The sequence below is a fragment of the Corvus kubaryi genome, unplaced genomic scaffold (assembly GCF_017639235.1).
Source record: "Corvus kubaryi isolate FWS band 111438036 unplaced genomic scaffold, C.kubaryi_AGA036_p1.0 37383, whole genome shotgun sequence".
Taxonomy (NCBI): domain Eukaryota; kingdom Metazoa; phylum Chordata; class Aves; order Passeriformes; family Corvidae; genus Corvus; species Corvus kubaryi.
Window position 1 is genome coordinate 3,895,311 of NW_024581125.1, and position 21,675 is coordinate 3,916,985.

Below are 21,675 nucleotides of genomic sequence, written 5' to 3' on the forward strand. Positions count from 1 at the left end.
AATCAATAGAGTTCAATAAATCCATGAACTTGTGTCAGTAGTACCACTGAGGATGTGAGCTGGTGTACACAGTGCCTAACTGGTGGGGAAAGGCATTTAGTTTGCAAGGAAACTGGCCAATATTAAAGGTCATATCTGCTCAGAGGATGAGGAAGTCTAGCTATGGACTGCCGCTGTTCTGCAGACAGAGACCAGGCAAAATCTCTCCTAGGGCTTTTCACACTCTCATTCCGCAAGTTTTACATCCTTCAGTTTCATCTTTCTCCCTGGAGTCCCCCTACCCTGCACTAACACACATTAGCAAATACTTAACACAGAAAGGGCCTATAATGTTTTTAATACAGATGGAAACAACAGGCTAAAAGAAGTGATCCCTAGAAATCTGGAGAATTACATCAGGAGCAGTTTTTACCTTATACTTAACTATACTCAACTTTACTCCTGACAGGAGGGCTGTTTTCTAACTTTGCTTGAAACCACATTGCAAGTCTTAAGAGACCAGATAGAAAAGTCACATTCGGGAGTCTCTTCTAGAGGATATTTCCTTCAGGGTTGAAGTAACCCTTCTCCTTTTCTTCTTTTAAAATAAAATGTGTGCTTTTCCCCCAGTCCCGAAAGCTGATATTGTGCTTCTTCATTTTGATATGAGTGTCTTTCATATAAAAAAGATCCTGTCTCCAATTTATTTTCACTTGTAAACTGTGACCAGCAAACTGCCTGTGCTGAGTCACCCAGCCATAAAGAAACTTTTTGCAGAGAAGAGGGATCATTCAGAACTTGTGAGTTTGCTGTGTGCATGTGCTGGTGTAACCTCCTCAAAAGTCTGGCTGGCTGTTGGAAATGAGGGACTCCATACAATGCCTGTTTAATGAGAAGCAGCTGCCACGGTGTAGTGACATAAAATACGCCTGTAAGGGGAGAAGCTTGGCAAATAAGAAGCGGAATTCAAAAGATGAACTGTCATTTTCTGAAAACCAGATGCCCATCTCAATAAAGGGCCTCAGCAGGTTCTCTTCTGTTGTTCCTGGCGGCAAACAATCTTCTGACTTAATTGTAAAGGTAACAATCTCAGGAACCTTAAAGAATATCCCAGATGGTTCATGGTTTTGGCTTTGAGATATGCAAAAGCTAATACAGATGAACACACATTCTTATGATTATGTTCTACCTTTGATCAGTGCCTGATGGACTTCAGGGATCCATTGGCTTTATTAATTGATTTGAGCAGTTGTCTCATGGACAGCTTAATGCCACATATACCTGGCACAGAGTTTTCCACACAGGTCCCCTGAAATTGTTCTCCCTTGTCTCAGAGAGGTTTTTGGAGTTCATATGCCACCTTGCTATGCCTTACCTCAGAACATAAGAGGGCCTCAGCAAACATGGGTAACTCACAGACCTTGCAAATTCAACAGCGTCTCTCTAAAGAAAGGGAGGAAAAACATGCTGTGAACAAGAAAATATTTTAAAGTCATTCCAAAATTCCAATTGTAACTGCACTTTTGCACTTTACTAGTAAAGATGAGATGAGGGGAAAGAAGTTGGGGACTGCAGCCTGGACTCAATGTAACACACAGCTTCCTGGTTCCAGAGCTGTCACCTTCAGACCTCCCCTGTACATAGAGCTTCACTGGGAAAAAAAAGCAGTGCCAACATATCTCTATTCTTTTGCAATCTCCACCTGCTAGAACAGATCTCAAGGCTAGCAGGATATCTAGACTAGCCTGTCAGTGGTGCTAACTTCTACTGGGTATATACCCCAGGCTGTGTAAGGTGATTTAAAGACACTTCCTTTCCAGTTTCCACCCACTCCCAGTGCGGGTGTAGCATCACTTTACAGGGATCAAAAAGTTCTTTAACATGGGCAGTAAAAATCTGTCAAATGCCTTTGGAATCTTGAAACATATCAGTGAGTCAGTCCTTCCTGAGCAGATGCACATCCCAGCCCCCATCTGCTTCAGCATTTCCCAGATGCACATCCCAACTTACCAGTGTGCTGACTGCCTTCCAGGGAGCCTGGGCCACATGCAGCTTATCCAGGACAGCTGAGAATATGGAACGATCTTCTGCCTGGTCAATCTGCAAAGGATTTGTGCCAAGAATCTTCACTCCACTCTGGTGCAGTGGTACTGCCAGGTTATTGGGAATCTGCCCACCTACAGATATAATGCAGCCACTGCATCCCTATTGGAGGACAGAAAGGAGCACAGTCATGTCCAAGTTATTTTAACAGGAAGAGCTGTCACAACAAGAATCCAATATTTAGATTATGTCCCTTTGCAGGCTGCTGTGAACAAAAACAGATCACAGGGCCACAAAGATGATCAGAGAGCGGGAGCACCTCTCATACAAAGACAGGCTGAGAGAGATGGGGTTGTTCAGCCTGGAGAAGAGAAGCTCCAGGAAGACCTTATTGCAGTCTTCCAGAGCCTAAAGAGAATTTAATAAAAAAAGAGAGCAACTTGTTACATGGGCTGATAGTGATAGGACAAGGATGAATGGTTTTAAACTGGAAGAGGAGAGATTTAGGTTTGATGTTAGGAAGAAATTCTTTACTTCAAGGGTGGTGAGGCCCTGGCACAGGTTGCCCAGAGAAGCTGTGGCTGCGTCATCCCTGGAAGTGTTCAAGGCCAGGTTGGATGGGGCTTGGAGCAACCTGGTGTAGTGGAAGCTGTCCCTGTTCATGGCAGGAGGGTGGAACTAGATTATCTTTAAGGTCCCTTCCAACTCAAACCATTCTATGATTTTATCATAATTGTGCTGATCCAGAGGCACCCAGGCTGCAAAGTGTGATTTGCAGTATGTAGCCTCCCTAACACAGCAATATCCTCCTCACTATCACTCAAAACCGAGAAGTAACTGGAGGTCAAATTCCCTAGGAAACCAGAGAAGTTTGCAGCATTCACCCATGATTCCATAAGTCTTGCCTGAACCTGAACCTGTTACTTTGTTTGCATGTCATACTTAGGTGCTTCTGCTTTCCCAGTGAGGAAAAGCACTGAGCTGACACGTTGCCTTGCTTTGCAGAGGAAGGGCACTAAGCTAGGAACATCCACTACACCCCAACAAACCTCAACACTCTGCTCTGTAGGGTCAGGTCTCCCTCCCACATGCTCCTACACATGTGGACATGGGGACTCTCACTACAACTGAGCCTACCCCCTTTGCTTGCTGTGGCCTTTGGACCCAGCAGCATGAACAAACAAGGTGCTGAGATCTTCTTTCTTTTTCAGTCTAGCTCTTGGAGAAAACAGCCTCTCCCATGCTCATGGTCAGAGACTTGAGCAGACATGGCCAGAGGAGCAGACATTCATGCAAAATCTTTTTTATTCCAGAGATGCAAGGCAATAACCTCCAGCAGAGAGGTAATGGGAAACAACTGGAATTTACAGCATTTTTTTTCTGCCAGCACTGCTACTCAATCAGCAAACCACCTTTCCTAGCCCCAGAAGCCAGACTTGAAGGAGTGTAACAAACCTAAGCAGAGTCTAGTTCAACAGAGCCCAACACATACAGCCTGCAATGCTATGGATACACTTAGGCCTTTATTTTAATCAATGCTCCTTATTCCTGACTAGCTCCTCATTTCTGGTAGTGCCCTAGATGGCAGCAAGAATTTCAGCAAACTGTCATATGTGTTCATTTCCACACAGGTTATTTGTAAGCACTCCAATTCCAGAGGCAGATGGGGCAGAACAGGTGGCACAGCATCCTCCAGCCACAGTGGAGCATTTCACGTCTGTCACTGGGCAGCACTGCATTTTAAGCGAGAAAATAATAAACAGTAAATAACAAGAAACAAGTGATCTTGCTTGCTAACACACATCTTTTTACAGGTGCAAATATGGGCTTCTTTTCTTTTTACATAGAATCCCTAATCCTTTCAAGTACAATCTAGTCAGGTGTGAAATTTTTCAATAGAAAAAAGAGGCCTTAGAGTACCTGCAACAAAGAGCACGTTACTTTCAAATTAAAGATGGTGAAACTTTGCCCAAAGAAGAATCTGGCCCACAGAATAGCTCCAGTGAGGAGCTCTTTTGAACTAAATGTGTTTTACAGTTTTACCAACTTCTAACAAACAAGAAACATAAATCAAGTGATCCATGGTTTGGCTCTAAAAGATAGAGAAACAATGTTCTTTTAATTAATAAGTGTGTTTTTCCTGAAGAAGGTCAGCCCCACTGGTCTTCCTGGAAGAGGAATTCCTTCATCAGGGATTTAAAGGGATTTGGAGTGGCAAAACTGTAAACTGAGGGAATGATGGACTGTGAGTGACTGGGCAAAAATGGATGATAAATGCTAGTACAATCCCCACTCAACTTTGATATGGTTAATTTTCTACCATAATAAAGATCCAACAGTTTGGCATTTAAGCAGCACTCACTATCCCTAGATTATTTGCTCAGCAGGCTAATACACACCATGAGATGATTATTTTTTTCCTTTTCACCATGCCATTATGCTGCTGGCCAACAGCAACCATCTGAAAGAGCTTAGGACAGGCAGTGAAAAAGGACAGGGGCTGTTTTGTGCCCACAAGTGGTTGTCTCATGACATCAGAGCTCACCATCTCTAGCTTGGAAGAGAAATCTATGCCTTACCGCTTCCAGACCCATCCAAAACAGTAATTTCCTCTAGTCCCTGGGCCCCTTATCATCCCACATGGATTAGAACCAGAGTGTGAATAAGCAAACCCCTTCTTGCAGCTTGGAAGGAGGGTAACAAGTCAAAGTAGCTTTGCTTCCAAAGTCAACCAACACCTTAATCTATCCTTGAAATGTGAAGTGTCCCAGCTAACAGCTTTTCCTCAGCTGTTGCTTATTTCTGCCTTTAAAACAATTTTAGTTACTGAGCCTCTAAAATCCAAATACCGCCGACATCAAAGTTGGGATAGAATTAGGGACTCCAGCCCTAAGGAGACAGAGGAGATGGCTTATTCAAGCAGATAGCAAAGAATCATATACTGATTTTTACTCAAGAAGAACCATAAATTGAACCTAGCCGCTGCTTACTTCTTATTTTAAAATTCTGCTGTTGTTTCCCAAAGCATGTTCCCACCCAAAGAGCAGCCACTGTCCTGAAAGGGAACATGACTGCTCCACTGAGAAATGCAGGCAGGCAGAAAGGGACACTGCATATCACTTTGTCACCAGCCATATTTTAATTATAAATAAAATTAATAACATCCTTGCCATTAGATATCTTTAAAATATATGCAATACGTAATCTAGTGAAAGAAGCCTAGAGAGAATTATTTACCCCTTTATAACAAAAATCATTCTTTTTATTGCTACCTTGCTGTTATGTCATTAGTAATAGAGCTGGGGTTTCTTTTTCCCTGAGTTTGAAAACAAATTAGACCATTAAAATTGTACCTAAGAGCCTCCTTTAGTTTTATGAATTGTTTCAGAATGATCTCTGAAACAGAAAAAAGAATCAGTAGAGGCCCTCAAGCAGATAGATATTAAAATAAAAAGGGAACATCTTCTCTGGAAACAAAAAGCCAATAAATCTGAGGGAGGGAATTTTTTTTTTTTAATTATTGTCCTCACAGACTACCACCTAACTCTGCACATTCACAGTAAATTAAACCTTCCTCCAATGAACAGCTCTGTTATGCAGAGCTCAGACTCCAGTGAATCACTGCAGCTGTGAATGTCAACTGGAGGTTAAAGAGGACACAAGGAAGAGAAAGAAAAGGGACAGCTGAGTACATCCCTGGGAGAGGACTGTGTGAAGCTGTAAGCATTTCTTGGTGGGCACCTTCCAGCTGTCTCTGTCCTGTTGGTAAACTTGCTCCTTGATGCAGCCTAATTTATCTAATCAGAAAAATGAGGACAAGTCAGCGCACCTATTTACTCGGGCTTAACAGCTGCCCAAGCTTTGCTGCTAATCCTAACAATGTTTAGGGAGCTGAAATATCATCTCTCTACTGAGGGCCCAGGGTTGTGTCCGTTGTTTGCTGATGTTTTTACGTACAGTTTGTCAATGATCCATGACTTTTCAGTTATTTCCAACAGTTCATTGTCCATTGAAACACCAGAGGAGGCAAATGGCCAGGAGAGGTTAAAAGAACAGTCTGAAATCATGACACTGTTCATGCTTTGTTTATGAAACTGGGAGAGATGGCTGTCTACAGGATTGGCGAGGTATCTCTGAATCAGATAAATTTTTAACTTGATCTTTCTCTTAGGGGCTGAATTCCAACTGCATTTGCCTGAGGAAGTATTCCGTTAACAGGACATTAGCATTTGGTTCACTCCTTTTTCTAAAGAAATGACATGTAACAAATAATACATCTTAGACTACACCATACTGGAGGTCTGGGCTCTGCCCCCAGCTCTGCCCAAGTTCTTTTGCATTACTCTGTGTAGGCCTATCTACTCCTCATTTTCCCTACTTGCAAATTAGGCATAATAATACCATTATCTTATGTCGCTGTTGAAGAAAAGTGGTTTTACTATTTGTATTTACTATTCCCCTTGGGAATTATTAGACAGTACAACACTGATTTTGGATGTTTCAGCTCAGACTTTGATGGCTTTAACACCTCCAGCACAAGCTGGTTGTTTTCACACCCATGCCAGAGTAGCAGAATCCTCTGGATGCTAACAGAAACCACAGGATGCTGCTACTAGACCTGGAGATCTGCATTGCCTCCCATCAAACTGGCCAAGCCTTGCTCTGACAAGCAGGATAATGCAAGTTTCAATATGTATTCATTATCCTGTTCACATATTTTTCTTACCCAACTTGCTAATTACTAGCACTCCATGTGGAAATGAACACTCTCATCACCTATCTCTACCTTCTCTTTGATCTTGCAATAATTAGATGTTGTATTTCATCAGCGTTATTTGTCTGACAAACTGTCACACCAGTTTCTTCCATGCCCCTGCTCAGAAGTTCAGTTCTGTTAAGTAAACAAGAGTTCAGTGCTTTTAGAGCTGAGCCTCCTGGATAAGCCTAAAGCATACAAAAATCAGCCTTTATGAGTCCAGAGAGCCACCAGAGTCTTTTGGCCTGTTGTAAATCCATGTTTTCCAGTAGTAGTCTCTGTTTTAACAAAAATTTAAAGAAGAGGTAAAACAACCTGTACAAACAGGAAAGTATGAACATACAATTTAAAAATGGTTGTAGACAGTATTTTTCAAATGGCTGAAGAACAGAGCCTAGAGTCTGAGACAATTTCTGATGTGCTTGTGCCTAGTTCCAAATCTGGGAATGATCAAAACATGGCCAGATTATAAAACCCTTTTAGAAATTTGCACCCATTCACAAAGGAGATGAGCTCAGATCCTAATATACCAGGAAAAGGAGCCAAGAAAAATCACAAGTTTAATATGATCTGGGTTCTCCGAAGTTGCTTCAGCAAGTTACATGGCCAACTCATGCTGAATTTTAGGGTAGATGAAGTTCCTGAAAGCACCTTTTAGCCTCAGCCACGAATCCTAAATGAGTGTGTTACCCTCTAGAAATCAACATTTTCGATATTGGAGCCAACTGTTTACATTATATATCCCCTCATTATCAAATATGCCTGGCACTCTTCTCCATCTCTTAGATCAGCATTTCTGAACACTTGAAAATTGCTAAAAGACCAGTGCAATGTCTGGATCAGGAGCTGCAACATTTTATAGTTTGATGGCAATTCCAATGCCCCTCCCTGATCTGCCTGCCTGTATGCTGGACCACATCCACTTGCCAACTGTACTGCAAGGCCAAGCCTGCAAGTTCTTGAGCACATGGTGTGATGCACAGAACTCCTTCAACTGCTCCAGGTGGAGGACTTGTACTTCAAATCAAGGGTGTGCTTAACTGCTAAAGCCCAGCAGCGCAAGGGCAGAACAGTTTGTGCGATAAATGTCTGTGCAGCAAATTAAGCCTGCTTGTAAATATTGCATAATATGGCATCTTGCAAAATAATTTAATATTTATTTGGCATTCTTTATTGAGCAGCCTGCTAGGAGCATCAGTGATGTGTAAAATGCAACATCGGGATCCAAAGCAAACAGCTTTTGCGAGCAAGCTCTCTCCCCTCACATCCAGCTGCTTTGCAAGCTAGTGACGGGAATTTTGAAAAGTTTGGGTTGCTTCATGGCTTTTCATGGCAGTGCTTCTGCTTTTCTTTACCTCATATTGGTAGATGTCCAGGATCCTTTCCAGTGACAGCTCCTCAAAGTACAGTCTGTCACACTCATCAAAATCTGTGCTCACTGTCTCTGGGTTGCAATTCACGACCACGGTCTTGTTGCCAAGCTGACGCAGTGTGCGGATACTGGAGACAGCACACCAATCAAACTCCACGCTGCTGCCTGCCAGGAGACAGAAAAGTGGGCAAGGAAAGGAAGGATGCAGAGAAGAAAACATAAACAGACGTTCTCAGCACTCGAGCTTAAAAAAGAAAACAAAAAGCCGGCATTGCCTCCTGTCAGCTCAGAGCCAGAAATGTAATTGTCCTCCCACAGAAATTAATCATCCACAAAACAGGAACTTCCAAGCACAACAGGTAAGTTGGCTCAGCTGCTCAGGAGTGATAGACCTCTATAACATATCTGTCATCCTGTGCTCATAAACACTTCAGTGGGCTCTTGCTGCTTATCCAATCACTGCTGCCTCCCAAACAACGCCCTCTGAGATAAACTAAAGAGTGGGGTAAACTAAACTGAGTTCCTGTCATTATAAGACAATGCTGTTTAATCCAGGAAATACAAAGCATTTGCACAGATGTGGTGTGAAGAACAGACAACTGAAGTGGGTTTTACCTTCCAGAAGAGCTAAACCAACAACAGAAGAATTACATCTCAGTGGGTTTTACATTCCCATACACTGACTCCAGGTAAGCCAGATCAGTAGAACAAACTTCTACAGCCACTCTGTGATCCTTTGATCTTGCTTTAAAGGCTACAGTGACTATGGCAACACTGTGGGGCGAGCACATCCTACTGTCCCGAACCCTGAATAAGCACTGTGGCTATCTTGAAAGGAAAGAGGCACAGAGGGGGCTTGGGTGGGCACCAGGGCTTGGTGCCTGGCCTTGGGCAAGCTGCAGCTCTCAGGACTTGGGCAATGCTGCAGGCTCCAGGGAACACTGGAATCGAGACTTGTGCAAACATCTACTTGTGCAAACTACCCCATACATTTCTATACTCAAACATCTAAGACAGGTACCATAAACAGAGAATGATGCATATTAAAGAACATCATTAAATGGTTATGCTTACAGTCTACAAGAAAACCTTGGCCTCATCATGCTGCATTCACAGTCATTACATGATCAGTTAACCACTGATATTATTTTTATATATAATTGTGTGATAGAATTTCAGTCACTGCTTAATTGCTGCCCCCCACCACCTAGTCACAAACTGATGGCTGTCACAGGTCACTCTCTGACAGGCACCTAAGTTGTTTCCCCACTTCTGTCAAACACGAACTTCAAAACATGCCTAAGCTTCATTTAAACCCCACAGAAAATAGAGGAAAATCAAATCTGAAACTGGATGTTGCCCAGAAGGGACACCAGATGCTCATTCTGGTTTTGTATTCCACTTCCATTATGCAGGTATTTTTATATGCATAAGAAACCTCAACTTTGGAACACAACGGTCATCTGGAGCCCTCATCTGAATGCTTCAGATACAACCTCGGAAAACAGCTGAACAGCTGTTAAGTGTATTCCAGGCACATCCAGTAATGATCATATCCAAACATGGGAAAAGGGTTGACAGAAAATAAATAGTATTACTAGTAATGACTGTTGTAACATAACCAGACACTGCTCCTCAGGAGACAATTACTACATCAATACATGCATGTTTTTGAACTCACTTTCAAATTTCAATCACATTGAGTCTACGTGCACACCTTAAAACTTGGAGAGCACTCTGTCGGCCCATGCTAGTGGTGGAAATATATTTATACTGCTTTTAGGGATGACACACAAACAAACCCCCTCCTGGGACAGGAGATCCCCTCTTGGCAGCAGGTGAAGGGCAAGGATTGCTGAGGCGTCATGTGTGCTGGAAAGGTGCGCCAAAGCAAGCACTGAAGTTCAAGAGTGTGTAACTACACTGACTCACATCATATTTCTATTTGGCATATTAGTTTACAAGAAACTTCAAAAAAACCACTTCGGTTTGAATAATTTTCTTTCTAAACACATAATACAGCATGACTTTTTAAATGGCCTCACTTCCCTCAAATATTTTTATTTCTTTGCAGAAGTGTGAACATATTCAACATTTTCCTGCAATATTTTTCAAACTATTTTCAAATAAAATTCATAAGGGTTGTTCTGTTTCTTTTTAACCTAAAACTTAGTTGTCACAAAGGAAATAAGAAAACTAATGTCACATGTTTAACTTCCATCCAAATAATTTAGCCTTTTCTAACCTGGAAGAGAACACTAATTTGATCCCACTGAATTCTGATTACAATTCTGAAAGCAGAGAGGAAAAGTACACTGCTTACTTGCCTTCAAAGGATAAAAACAGAGAAAAAAAATCAACTTGGCTATTGCACCCAGGAAAAAAATATTTTACAGGTCCAAGTAATGGTTTCCTCTAGCAGCCTTTATTTAGCTGCAACCTCTTCCAAAGATGGTCTTGTTGGATCTAATCAAAGCTGCAGAGCAGATCAGACCAAGAACAGACCTGCATGTCTAATCTAAGCAATGAGTTGTTTTAGATGAACAGTGCAAAATGTATTCACATACATTCAATCAACTTATGAAATAACACTGCCATCCTTTTCATTTTTTGTAGCTATGCCGCACAGCCTGTTGAACAGCAGAAGTGTTCACAAAAAGTAAGCCTAATCATAGAGTGCTGCTCCTGATTTCACTCATCTCAACATTAACGCTGGAAATGGAGTTCAAAAAGACATGTCCTACAAACAGCAACAGGAGTTCAGCACATGGCCTCTCCATCCATGCAAAACAAATGGATGCAGTTTTCAATTCCAGCTTTCATAACTCATCACCAGTTCTGGGAGATGCAGAGCAGAAGTATTTCTGAATAACAAGCAATTTTTTTCTTGTCAATAATTGCAAACTATTTGGAGACATCCATGAAAAGAAAAGTGAAAATCATCATCTACAGAATTCAACAGTCTGTCTACCCAATACTCACAGCCACAAGGAAACTCTTACTCTGTATAATGATCTGAATGGGTTGAAAAAACAGCATACAGAGAATTGCTTATACAAAAGCAGCTGAAGAGATCAAAATATTTTCAGAGTCACCTACACTTACAGATGTAAAATGCATAGTGACAATATCATCAGGAGCTGGCAGTAAACATATAAGATAGGTATGGGAGCAACAAACTTCTATACAAGGTATGAGGTTCTCAAGATCTTAACCTGCGAAAAAAGTAAGATTAAAAAATTTCTGTAAAACTTTGTGGAAATCACAACTAAGTACCATGTGAAAAGTAATAAAATTCTCCTGGTTTTTTTCCAGGACATGAAATGAAATCTCCAAGCAAGTATAAAATGCAAACCTTCTGCTAGGAATTGATGTCCTGTGTACTGTGCTCTGGAGGGTTTTTTCACCATATGAGGAGAGGAACAAAGGAACCACAAGACTATCCAAAGAAGGCTTGAGGGTACAAGGAGAACAGAGGAGTTGTAAGAAAGATTTACCTATGTGATATGGTCCACAGCCCAACACCATCACTCCACAGTCATCAAATTTTACATCATGTTCCTGGGAAGGGAGACAAAAAAGTCATTAGGATCTGTACTCCACAGCACCTAACTCCGTGCTTTTCAGAATAAACAGTTTCTGGTGTTCAGCCCAAATCCAGCAACCTGATCCTTCAGGGCTGCAGTCTGATCTTGCTTACTGCAGTGTAAATCAAGTGCATCTCTCCTGGAATTAGCACCCAGACCAAAAGAGAAACAGCACCTCTAATATGGCTGTTCAAGCAGCCTAAGGACCTGTGAAGTTTCATATAAAAATAATGTTAGGATGAGATAAGGGAAATATCACTTCTGCATTCCCAGCACCTACCTGTGCATGTATATGACAGGCTCTTAACAACATAGGGGCGTTAACAGTAAATGCACTGGATCAGGATTGGAGCAAGAGAAAGTTCCAGGCCTGCTGTAAGGGGATTATATGTAACACCATCCAAAAGAATTGCTAGAGAGACCGAGGCATCTGCAAGACTTCCAGAAATAACATGGAATAGGGAAAAGAGATCAAACCAGACAGCAATTAGACTGTTGTTTCCAAGGGTGCCTACCTGCCCACTGTATGTGGCGTAGAGGTAATTAGTCACCGCTGGGTATTCTGCTGCCAGGGTGTCAATCTGTACAGGGAAAAAAGGGGGATTGTGACTTGGCCAGTGCAAGATCTTTCCTACATGCAGATGTTTGGGTTCTTTTCTTTTGCCTCTTTCCCTTCCTACTGCTGTTTCACTCCTGTTATTTTCCTATCATATCTTTCCTCATAAGGAGGTGACCTGAACTGTCCTGTGCTGTTAACGCAGCATATGCCTGGCCTTCCCCCGACCCTACAGTTCAGTCAACACAACACTACCATCTCCTTCTAAGCTGCAGTTCTAGCTCTGTACCTCTTTGGTGAAACACCTACACAGCCCAGGAACTTTCCCCTAGTTGTGAAGGCCCTCATTCTCTAGTTTGTTCAGTGGATTACACAGATTCCTCCAGGTCTTCTGTCCTTTTTACCTAGGCTGTCTGGAATCTTCAGACTCTACCCTTGACCCCATCTTATTCCTATGCTGAATACAAGCACACACACAATATCACTTAGAAATCTTGTGGAGTGGCAGCACAATTACTATGTGTTTATGTTACAGCTCGTGCTTTGATAATTAAATGGTACACAAACCAAGAGTGATTTTCAACCACCTTTTGTATGTGGTTTTCAACAATTTCTTATGTAATTAGTCATCAGAGAGCCCAGAAGAATAATTTTCCCACCAGGCTGTTCACAAACTATTTGTGTCAACTACTCATGGCATGTTATACTTGGTAACCAGTCCATCTAAGTCACCAGTGACTGCTGAAGTTTCCTGAATGAACATCTGAAACACTTCTACAGAGATTATGAACAGGGAACAATATGAAAGCAGTCTTGACACGAATTTCTACATGCTATACCATTTAAAAATCTGTCCAAACTTCAAGCACTTCCAGGAATCCCCACTGGCTGTTCAAATCCTTGTGAATAATCGAGAATGTGACCTTACATCATTAGTGCCATGTGTCTGCTGCTCATTACTGTTGCTAATACTGCAACTTGTACTTCATGGCTCAAGAAGAAACATATGCTTTGAAGGCGTACAGGCAGGCACAAGTAGAATGACCTTATTAAGTGTACCTTGGCACACAAATCAATACAGTGCTACAGTGCCATATGCAGCTGAAAGAACACAGTGCAAGACCAGGCAAGTTTCTGTGGCCAGGTGAGCCACAGAACACAAACAGCAGCTGGGGAACAGAAGACTTGGCACCTGGAACTGGGCCTGAGGATACAGATGAACTCTTTCAGAAACATTCAGTAGTTTGGGTTGGGCTTTTTCCCCTCTTTAAGGACAGAAAACCAGCTGGTGGCAGTTTAATACCAACATACCTTAAATGCAACAGCCAGCACCTAGTGACACTGCCATGAATACCAGATGAGCTCATTAGGCTCATGCTATCACAATGAACAGCAAATGAACCCACAACAATAGCACCCTTCAAATAAAGTATTAGCCTGTAAAAAATTAGTACCAAGAGAGAAGAGATATGCTCTTCATGGTCCTACCATGGTGAGCCAGCATTTTCAGCCTTTTCCTGAAGCCACATAGCTGTGTTTCCCCCTCAGCCACAAAGAATATGAAAAAGAATATTCTGAGATTCTCTTTGGGAATGTTCATGGCATTGATGCCTGTAGTGCAGAAGGAACAGCTATATGGATGAACTGTGTTCTCCTCACGTCAACATCAAAACTCCTGAGGATGTTAATAGAGCCAGAGGTTTCTAAAGACACAGAGGTCTCCTGCCACTCTTGGAAGCCCCCACCAGGCCCACTGATGTTTCTCACATACCTGTTTCACCCAGGGCACTATATTCTTCCTCAGTCTCAGCTGACGGCACTGGACTTCAGTCAGCCTCAGGCATTTCCCAATCTGCTTGTCAGAGAACCCCATCTGTTTGGCTCTCCTCAGTGTCTCTTCTGGAACTGTTTTGCTGGGATTAAATAAGAAGAACACCTCTGCATTAGGCTTTACAGGAACAACTAGAAGGTACATTGTTGGGGCCCTCCCCCTGCCATGTGGTCCTGGGAGAGGGGCCCGGGGGGGAGGCACGGGGTTTCCCTAGCCCCTGGTCAGCCTTGTTCCCCATTGGTTGTTTTGTGTTCCCCTGCACGGGCAAGGACCCTCGGGTCCCGTGATTGCCTCAGTTCCTCGGCAGAGCCCCGGCCATGTGGATGGGAAAATAAACATCTCTGAAACATCTATCAAGAATCAGTCTATATATATATTCTTTCCACGGGCCTCGTTGTCTGATACATCGTGTTGCAGTATCCGCACTGTAACAAATGGTAGAGAAATGCTGGCAAGACACTGATCCCTAAGGACAGAAAATTCCTGAGTAAAAACCACTCTAGATCTCTCTCTTCTCGCCTTGGTTTGGATATTCTCTCTAAATTATGGAGGAACCGTGGAAAGACTCTTGGCTCTCCGAGCCGCATATGGACATTTATCTTAAACTTGAAAAGATTCTTGAACAACAATTTGTAAATTTTAGCTTAATTCAAGCTCAAAAGGAACTGAAACACTTCCTGGCATGGTTGTTTAAGAACTTTTTCTATGTTTCTTGGGATTTGATTCTTACCAGAGACTTTTGGAAGACCGTTTGGACACAGTTAATTTCTGAGTCAAAATATATGCCGATGGAAGAATATTTTCGTGAATATTATTTAATTACCGAGACTGTTGAGCAATGTCAGCTGTGTCTTGGCGAAGGGAAGCCTGCCTCAGAGTCCTGCAACCCAGGCCACATGCACCGAGCGCTCTGTGAGCAGCAGTGAGGCAGTTCCCGCGTGCGGGCGGAGCGACGTGAGCTGCAGTGTCAGCAGCGGAGCGAGGCGCGGCGGGAGCCTGCTCGGCCCCACACAGCATGCGGTGGAGCGAGCCCTGTGAATGCCCGACTGAGAGGGGTGGCGCATGGGCGGCGGCCAGCGGCGGTGGAACGGAGCTGTGGCTAGCCGAAATGCACGCTAGAGCAGGGCGCAGGGGGGTCGTCGCCTGGGGGCATGGCCAAGACTTGGGTGTGGCCCCAGGCAGCGGCAGCCCAGCTGAGAGCACAGGCGGTGGTGCGTGAGGAGCTGAGCGGCATGGCCCGGCATGGCCCGTGCGGCCCCGAATGCGACCCTGGGAAGAGCGTGCAGGCATGAGCAGCCCCGATGGTCCCAACAACCCTGGCAGTTCCAACACGGGAGCAAGCAAAAGCCAAAGAGAAAGCAAAAATGCAGCGAGACGGAAAACAGCAGCCACTTGGAAAAAGGAAAAGATCACCGTAGCTAAGGTTTTAGGAATAGTAAAATGGTATAATGTTAAATAAAATTATGGATTTATAACAAGATGTGACAACCAAGAAGATATATTCGTTCATAGAACTGCTATTAAAAAGAATAACCCTGAAAAATACATCCCAAGTTTAGGAGATGGAGAAATGGTACAGTTCAAAATTGTGCAAGGTAGAGAAGGGTTACAAGCAGGAGAGGTCACTGGACCTGACGGTATTTCTGTAAAAGGCAGTATATATGCTAAAAATCATAGTGATGTTAGACAATATCTCCATTATAAACCCCCCTACAGTCTCCCTTTCCTAATCCCACCTTTCCCTTTTACCCTATGTCCTATTACCCTCAGTGTATTCCAAATCCGTTTTTTCACCCATGGTTTCCCTCACAAAACCATGCCTTTCCCAATTGTCTCCCCAAAAATCCCTTTCCAATGCCGAGGGGAGGGATGAAGAGGGGGAGGGAAGAAATTAACTATTTTTGTTCAGCGTTCCAACAGGTACAAATAGAAGAAACGCTCTCCTGCCTCAGTTTCCCCACAAAGCATGCCCAGAGAGTCCTGTCTCCCTTCTGTCAGCCTTAAGATGTTCCACAGAATCTGTTTGGACATTTAAAGACTCAGAAGGGTGGCTTGTTTTGTTTTAAAATTGTTCTTGTCATGTTTATCCAGTTGTTTTCAATGTTAAGTTTTAAATCTCTTTTTGTTAAAAATAAATGGGTGAAATGTTGGGGTCTCCCCACGCTGCCATGTGGTCCTGGGAGAGGGGCCCTGGCGGGGAGGCACGGGGTTTCCCTGCCCCTGCTCAGCCTCGTTCCCATTGGTTGTTTTGTGTTCCCCTGCACGGGCAAGGACCCTCGGGTCCCGTGATTGCCGCAGTTCCTCGGCAGAGCTCCGGCCATGCGGCTGGAGAAATAAACATCTCTGAAACATCTATCAAGAATCGGTCCATATATATTTCTTTTCCACATGCCTTGTTGATTGATACGTGTGTTGCAGTTTCCCTACTGTAACAGTACATGAGTATTTTCGTCTCTACACTGCATAGAGTTGCTATAGGATCACGCACGTGAAGAAAAGGAAGAAGATTCGAACATAAAACGTCTTTTTTGCCCTAGGTGTCCCACACAAACACCTCTGAGGTAAAGTCTTCAGGCAGACTGCAAGCAGTAGGAAGTAAAACATTTTCCTTCCCTGCATTTTTGAGACAGGAATCAGTGACTTATTATGAGATCCATCAGCCTAGTACAAGTTTACTGTACCCTAAACAACTGTATGGTCATTTACCATTTCAGCCTCCACAGAGGACCTACAGAGATTCCTTTCTTGGATTCAGTATCCCTACAACTCTGTGCCCAAATTTTAACTTAGTATCTTCCTTACATTCTTCCTCCCAGTCTAAATTTTAAACCTAGGCCTCACCAGACTGGGGTCGACCAATCATTATGTATGTGCTTCCATCTCCTGCCTCTCATTGCAGCTCCCCACTCCACTCAGAGGCATGAAATTCCTGAAGCTCTGGAATGAGCCATTCAGAGGCATAACTGTGCCCTGACCCTGTGACCACTGTGCTGAGCTGGGAGACATCCCTACAATTTTTCCCAAACAAGTTTTCCTTCTCTTGTTGAAGATGTTCTGCCTACCTTCTGAAATGGCCATCTTTGGAAAAAGCATCTCACTTAAGAGATCTGTAGCAGAAACAACCAACCTTTAGAGGCTCACACACAAGGAAGGTTTTTTCTTGTAACAGTCTCAATATACTCTTTTCCATATCATTAGTGTTGCTTCTTGCATTAGGAAAATTGAGAGGGGGGATAGACCAGGTAAAGCAGGGGCACCTCTTTTGATTTCACATTTACAACCAGGGTCTCTTAATACTTCCATACATTCTTGTTCTCCTGGTTTTGCTTTTCAGAAGTCCTAGTTTATGTTGTTTATTTCAAACACATTGCTTTCCCCTTGCCATTTCTGAAGATCAACATTTTCCTGTCCATTTTGCTCTTCATTTTTTTCATCTTCTCCATTCCTTCCTCATTCAGTCTACTCTTTTCTCTCCTACTCTTTGCCCCACTGCGATTTGACTCCACCCTTACAGTTTCTGCCTCCCTCTCTTTCTAAGCTACCTTTTCTAAGCTTAGCTTTTGCAAAAACATAAAAAAGCCTGTATTTTTATCAGCATTTCTGCTTTACATCTTCATTGCCAAGAGCATTCTTGCCTGCCCAATAAATCAGTATTTTATGAGCAAGCAAGCTCTGAATCAGGAAAAAGGAATGATTAACAAACAAGCAATTTTCCTAAATCAGAGCTTTTGAATAATGTCCTTTGCTTGATGGTATTTTAAAATAAATAGTATTATTTTATTTGCATGGGAGAAGAGGGGTAAGACCGTTTTATTCAAATGTGTCAGGAAGCTGAAGCATGAAAGGGAGTCATTGGACTGGATTTTCTACTCTGGCTTAGGCACAGAGCAGCTCTGCTGCCCTCAGTAAAGTTAGGCTAGTGTGAAACAGATGAGAGTCACACGTGTCAAACCAGCTGTTCTGAGAGCAGAACTGGGAACCAGAAACTCTGGGGCTCAGATCCCTGGATAGATAGGATTTGCCCTATGAATTTCCCAATGCCACCTCCCTCCTTGCCCTGGAGTATGCGAAGCGAGTGCTCCAACTTCGTGCAACAGAACAGGAGAAAGGGAAAGCTGGAGAGAATTTGCAGGAAAGAAACACTCACAATAACTCCTCTTCTCTGTGCCATGTCCCAGCCTGGCCCCACAGACAGCCTGCTCTGCCCTCAGGGGACTCCAGGCAGGAGCACCACCTACACCCTGGATCTCCTCTACAACTTTAACCACGTCACCCTTCTTACTCCCGCAAAGCCTCCTCTTCATTAGTGTCAGAAGGGAAATTGTGTCTGCCACATCCCTGGAAGTGTTCAAGGCCAGGATGGACAGGGCTCAGCGTAACCTAGGCTGGTGGAAAGTGTCCCTGCCCATGGTAGAGGGTGGAATGAGATGAGCTTTAAGATCTCTTCCAACCCAAACCATTCTATGATTCGGTGAAAAAGTCCTGCCTAATCCAGCAGGTTGAGCTTTCCTGGTTTTGGATTTCCCAGTAAGACCCACTCTGTGGCACCATACTATGTTAAAACTCATGGTTTCTGTGCTCTAATACCTCCACCAGAAACTCTCCTGCTTCTCTTCAGCCCATTCTGCTTTCTGATGTCAGCTCAGAGGCAGGACATGCACAAACCATGAACACTAGAACTAAAGGCATGGATGTGTGTTTTACAGGAGCAAATAGAGCAAACTCCACCAATTCTCTGTCAAAACTGATGCTAGAAGTCACCAGCTATTAAGGACTCAGCCTCCTCAGAATGAGTGAGTAGACCTGATGACCCCAAGAAAATGAGCCTTTACTCCCTTGCCTTCCCTCCCTTCTGCCTCAGGAACACACATAGCTGGCTGTCATTTGATTACTGTCAGAGACAGCAAATTGCCTTCATTTGCAGCTTGTTTTCATTTCGTTTCTTGTATCTCATTATAGCAATATTATTCACTGTCACCCTCCCAGCTGGGAGGGTAGAACAAAAGCAGTGATTATTTTGCACCATGATTCATTTGCCTTGGGCTAGCAGCTTAATTTAGGTTAGGCCACTTACTAATCCGTGCAGAAAGGTAACTAGTTTCTTATAGGACAACCAGCATGCAAAAGAGGAAAGACTCTTCCTAGTTCCTAGGAAGTTCCTAGAGGGGAAATGGAACCATGCATTTTCTTCATGCACTTTTTCCTCTTCTACTCCCAATGCATGATAGGAGAAGCCAGCAGCATTGGTCCACCATATTTAATGGGAACTGAATCAGAGAATTGCAAATCCTCAGCCCTGGTGTGGAAATCAGGCTGCCTCTCTACATGTACTGGACATGCATTTTCATAATAGAATAATTTCCACTTACTAATAATGGTAGTTTTTAGCATTTATGTCTCAGCTTTCATGGAAATAATATAAAGAAACATGCAAACAGAATGGTAGGGTGATGCTTATCTTGCAGATAGCAAAACAGACATGCAGAGGTTAAGGGGTGACAATTTTTAAGATCCAGCATTCCCACTGCCTTTGCTCAGAGACAGCCCTTTAGACAAGCTAGAGACACTAAAGCCAGCAAGAGCAGAATCAGGCTGATCTCTTGGAATATTTGAGAGCAAATAACCCTTCAAGCTCACCAGAAATCCAGCACCAAAAGACAAGACAAAAATTCTCAGTTCTGGATATACCAAATCACATGACCCAGTCCTACATCACTGCCTCCCACTTTCCCCTGGAGCATCACTTACTTTTCCAACACAAAGCAAAAAGTCTTCCAAAGATTAAACTCCCTCACTGGTTTAGAATCCATTCTGAAACAAGGGAAGACTAAGTGACCATGATTTCAGACTTCTACAATGCTCCTTTTCCTAACGCTTGCCTTTGCAAAATGAAAGTCAGGAGTTTTAGAGCTTCAAAACCAGACAATTAGACTTTTGCACACTGCCATAATTATTAAATGGTTGTTCACCTCCTCAGAAAGCTGAAGTCCCCTGCTCATTTTGCAGTTTATAAACAAAGCAAGCCTTCCCCCAACCTTGCTTATGACTCCATTTCAGCTTCCAGTGTTGATTTGTAGCTGCTTTTAGTTTAAAATTCCACCTTGTCATCTTTGGAACTCCATCCACTCACTTCTTTGATAATAAATGATAAGAGAAAATGGAATAAATTCTGCTTAATGAGGAAATTTTCACCTGGCACAGAGAACCTGGAGAAATCTATTAACTGACTGAGGAACGCTGACAGCACTGAAATTATCAGGAGACCCTGCTTGCTTCAGCAGAGCCCTCTCTTCCACTTGACCAGCTTTCATATGATCCACCAATAAAGATGCCAGCGGAAGAAACACTCTTTTTCTTGTCTCCCAAATCAGGCTCTGCTTCTTTTTAGGTATGTTGTCAAGTTTATGTCCATCCACGTATTACTTAGGCACATGTAAATGGGCCTTGATCAAAAGGATCAGGAATATTTTGTGAACTGAGAGCCACAGCTGGGAGCATTTGGGGGACAGCCTACTGCATGCTGTGTCCCAGTTAACATGTGCCCTGTAAGCTCACAGGCTCATCCCTGCACCGTCACCTCTGCCTCATTTCAGCAGCTACAAATGTGGCTTGGATATGCACAGAGGAGCTGCAAAGGCGAGCACACTCCAGCCCATAGGTCTTGAATTCGGCTCCTCCCAAGTCTGAAGGGATTTAAGCCCAGACTAAACCTTAAGCCCAGTTTCACTATGGCAAGCAAAGTGGACCAAAAGTAAGAAGCACAGGAAGCAAAATGCATTATGCCCAGTCCTGAGAGAGCTCTTCCTTTCTCTGTAGTCATAGGCCTGCAGAGTGTCACAAAGCTGCTGAATTTCAGGCTGAATTAGGTACAAAAACATATTCTTTCTCACTCCCTCACTGTCCTGCTCTGCTTCAAGGCTCCTAGTGGTTTCTTTGATTACTTCTGATGTTTTACAAGATTTTGAACATGCTACAATTAAAATAACAAGATCATGGTATAAATTCTCTCCCTGCTCCTCTTCTCAATGAGGCAGATTGTTACCAGTTTTCCCCTCTTAAGAAACTCATGAGATGACTAACAAAAAGCTGTCAAAGGAGTGTTTAGAGAATCAGGAGCTGTAAACCAACAAATCTCACTCACAGAACAATTGTCACTCCAGCACTCTGCACCTTTAACATTCTGGTCCCCGGGCTAATAAATCTCATTGTGGACATCTTGATTTAAGTAACATGAACCTCACACTGTGCCCTAAGACCTGAACGACTCACTCACAAGAATAAATGAGCTAAACCAGCAGCTCACGCCAAAACACAGCCAAGAAATGGGTTGTAGATGTTTCCTGAAAGCCTGTTTCCTACTCCTGGTAAAAGAGAGCTTTGAGGTCTTTGCTGGGATGCCATGGTACAGACTTCCCTGCTCCTAGCATAGTACATACATGTTACAGAGACTCCCCAATGGCTTTTTAAGGCAATGCCTGTATATCCTCTGCATCAAGGAAAACATACATATTGCATGTTCACAAATGTACAGATGCTTTGAAAGAAAATACA

At 43.1% G+C, this 21,675-nt stretch overlaps 1 protein-coding gene across 1 annotated transcript in view; it reads right to left on the bottom strand.

The window, feature by feature from the left end:
• CPS1 (carbamoyl-phosphate synthase 1) overlaps positions 1–21,675 on the bottom strand; it is a 98,695-nt gene that overhangs the window by 23,889 nt on the left and 53,131 nt on the right. The window contains exons 22-27 of the mRNA XM_042035441.1: positions 14,065–14,206; positions 12,253–12,318; positions 11,648–11,711; positions 8,134–8,315; positions 1,990–2,184; positions 1,355–1,422 (exon numbers count right to left, since the gene is read on the bottom strand). Of these exons, the coding sequence (XP_041891375.1) occupies positions 1,355–1,422; positions 1,990–2,184; positions 8,134–8,315; positions 11,648–11,711; positions 12,253–12,318; positions 14,065–14,206 (717 nt within the window). The remainder of the gene's footprint in view (positions 1–1,354; positions 1,423–1,989; positions 2,185–8,133; positions 8,316–11,647; positions 11,712–12,252; positions 12,319–14,064; positions 14,207–21,675) is intronic.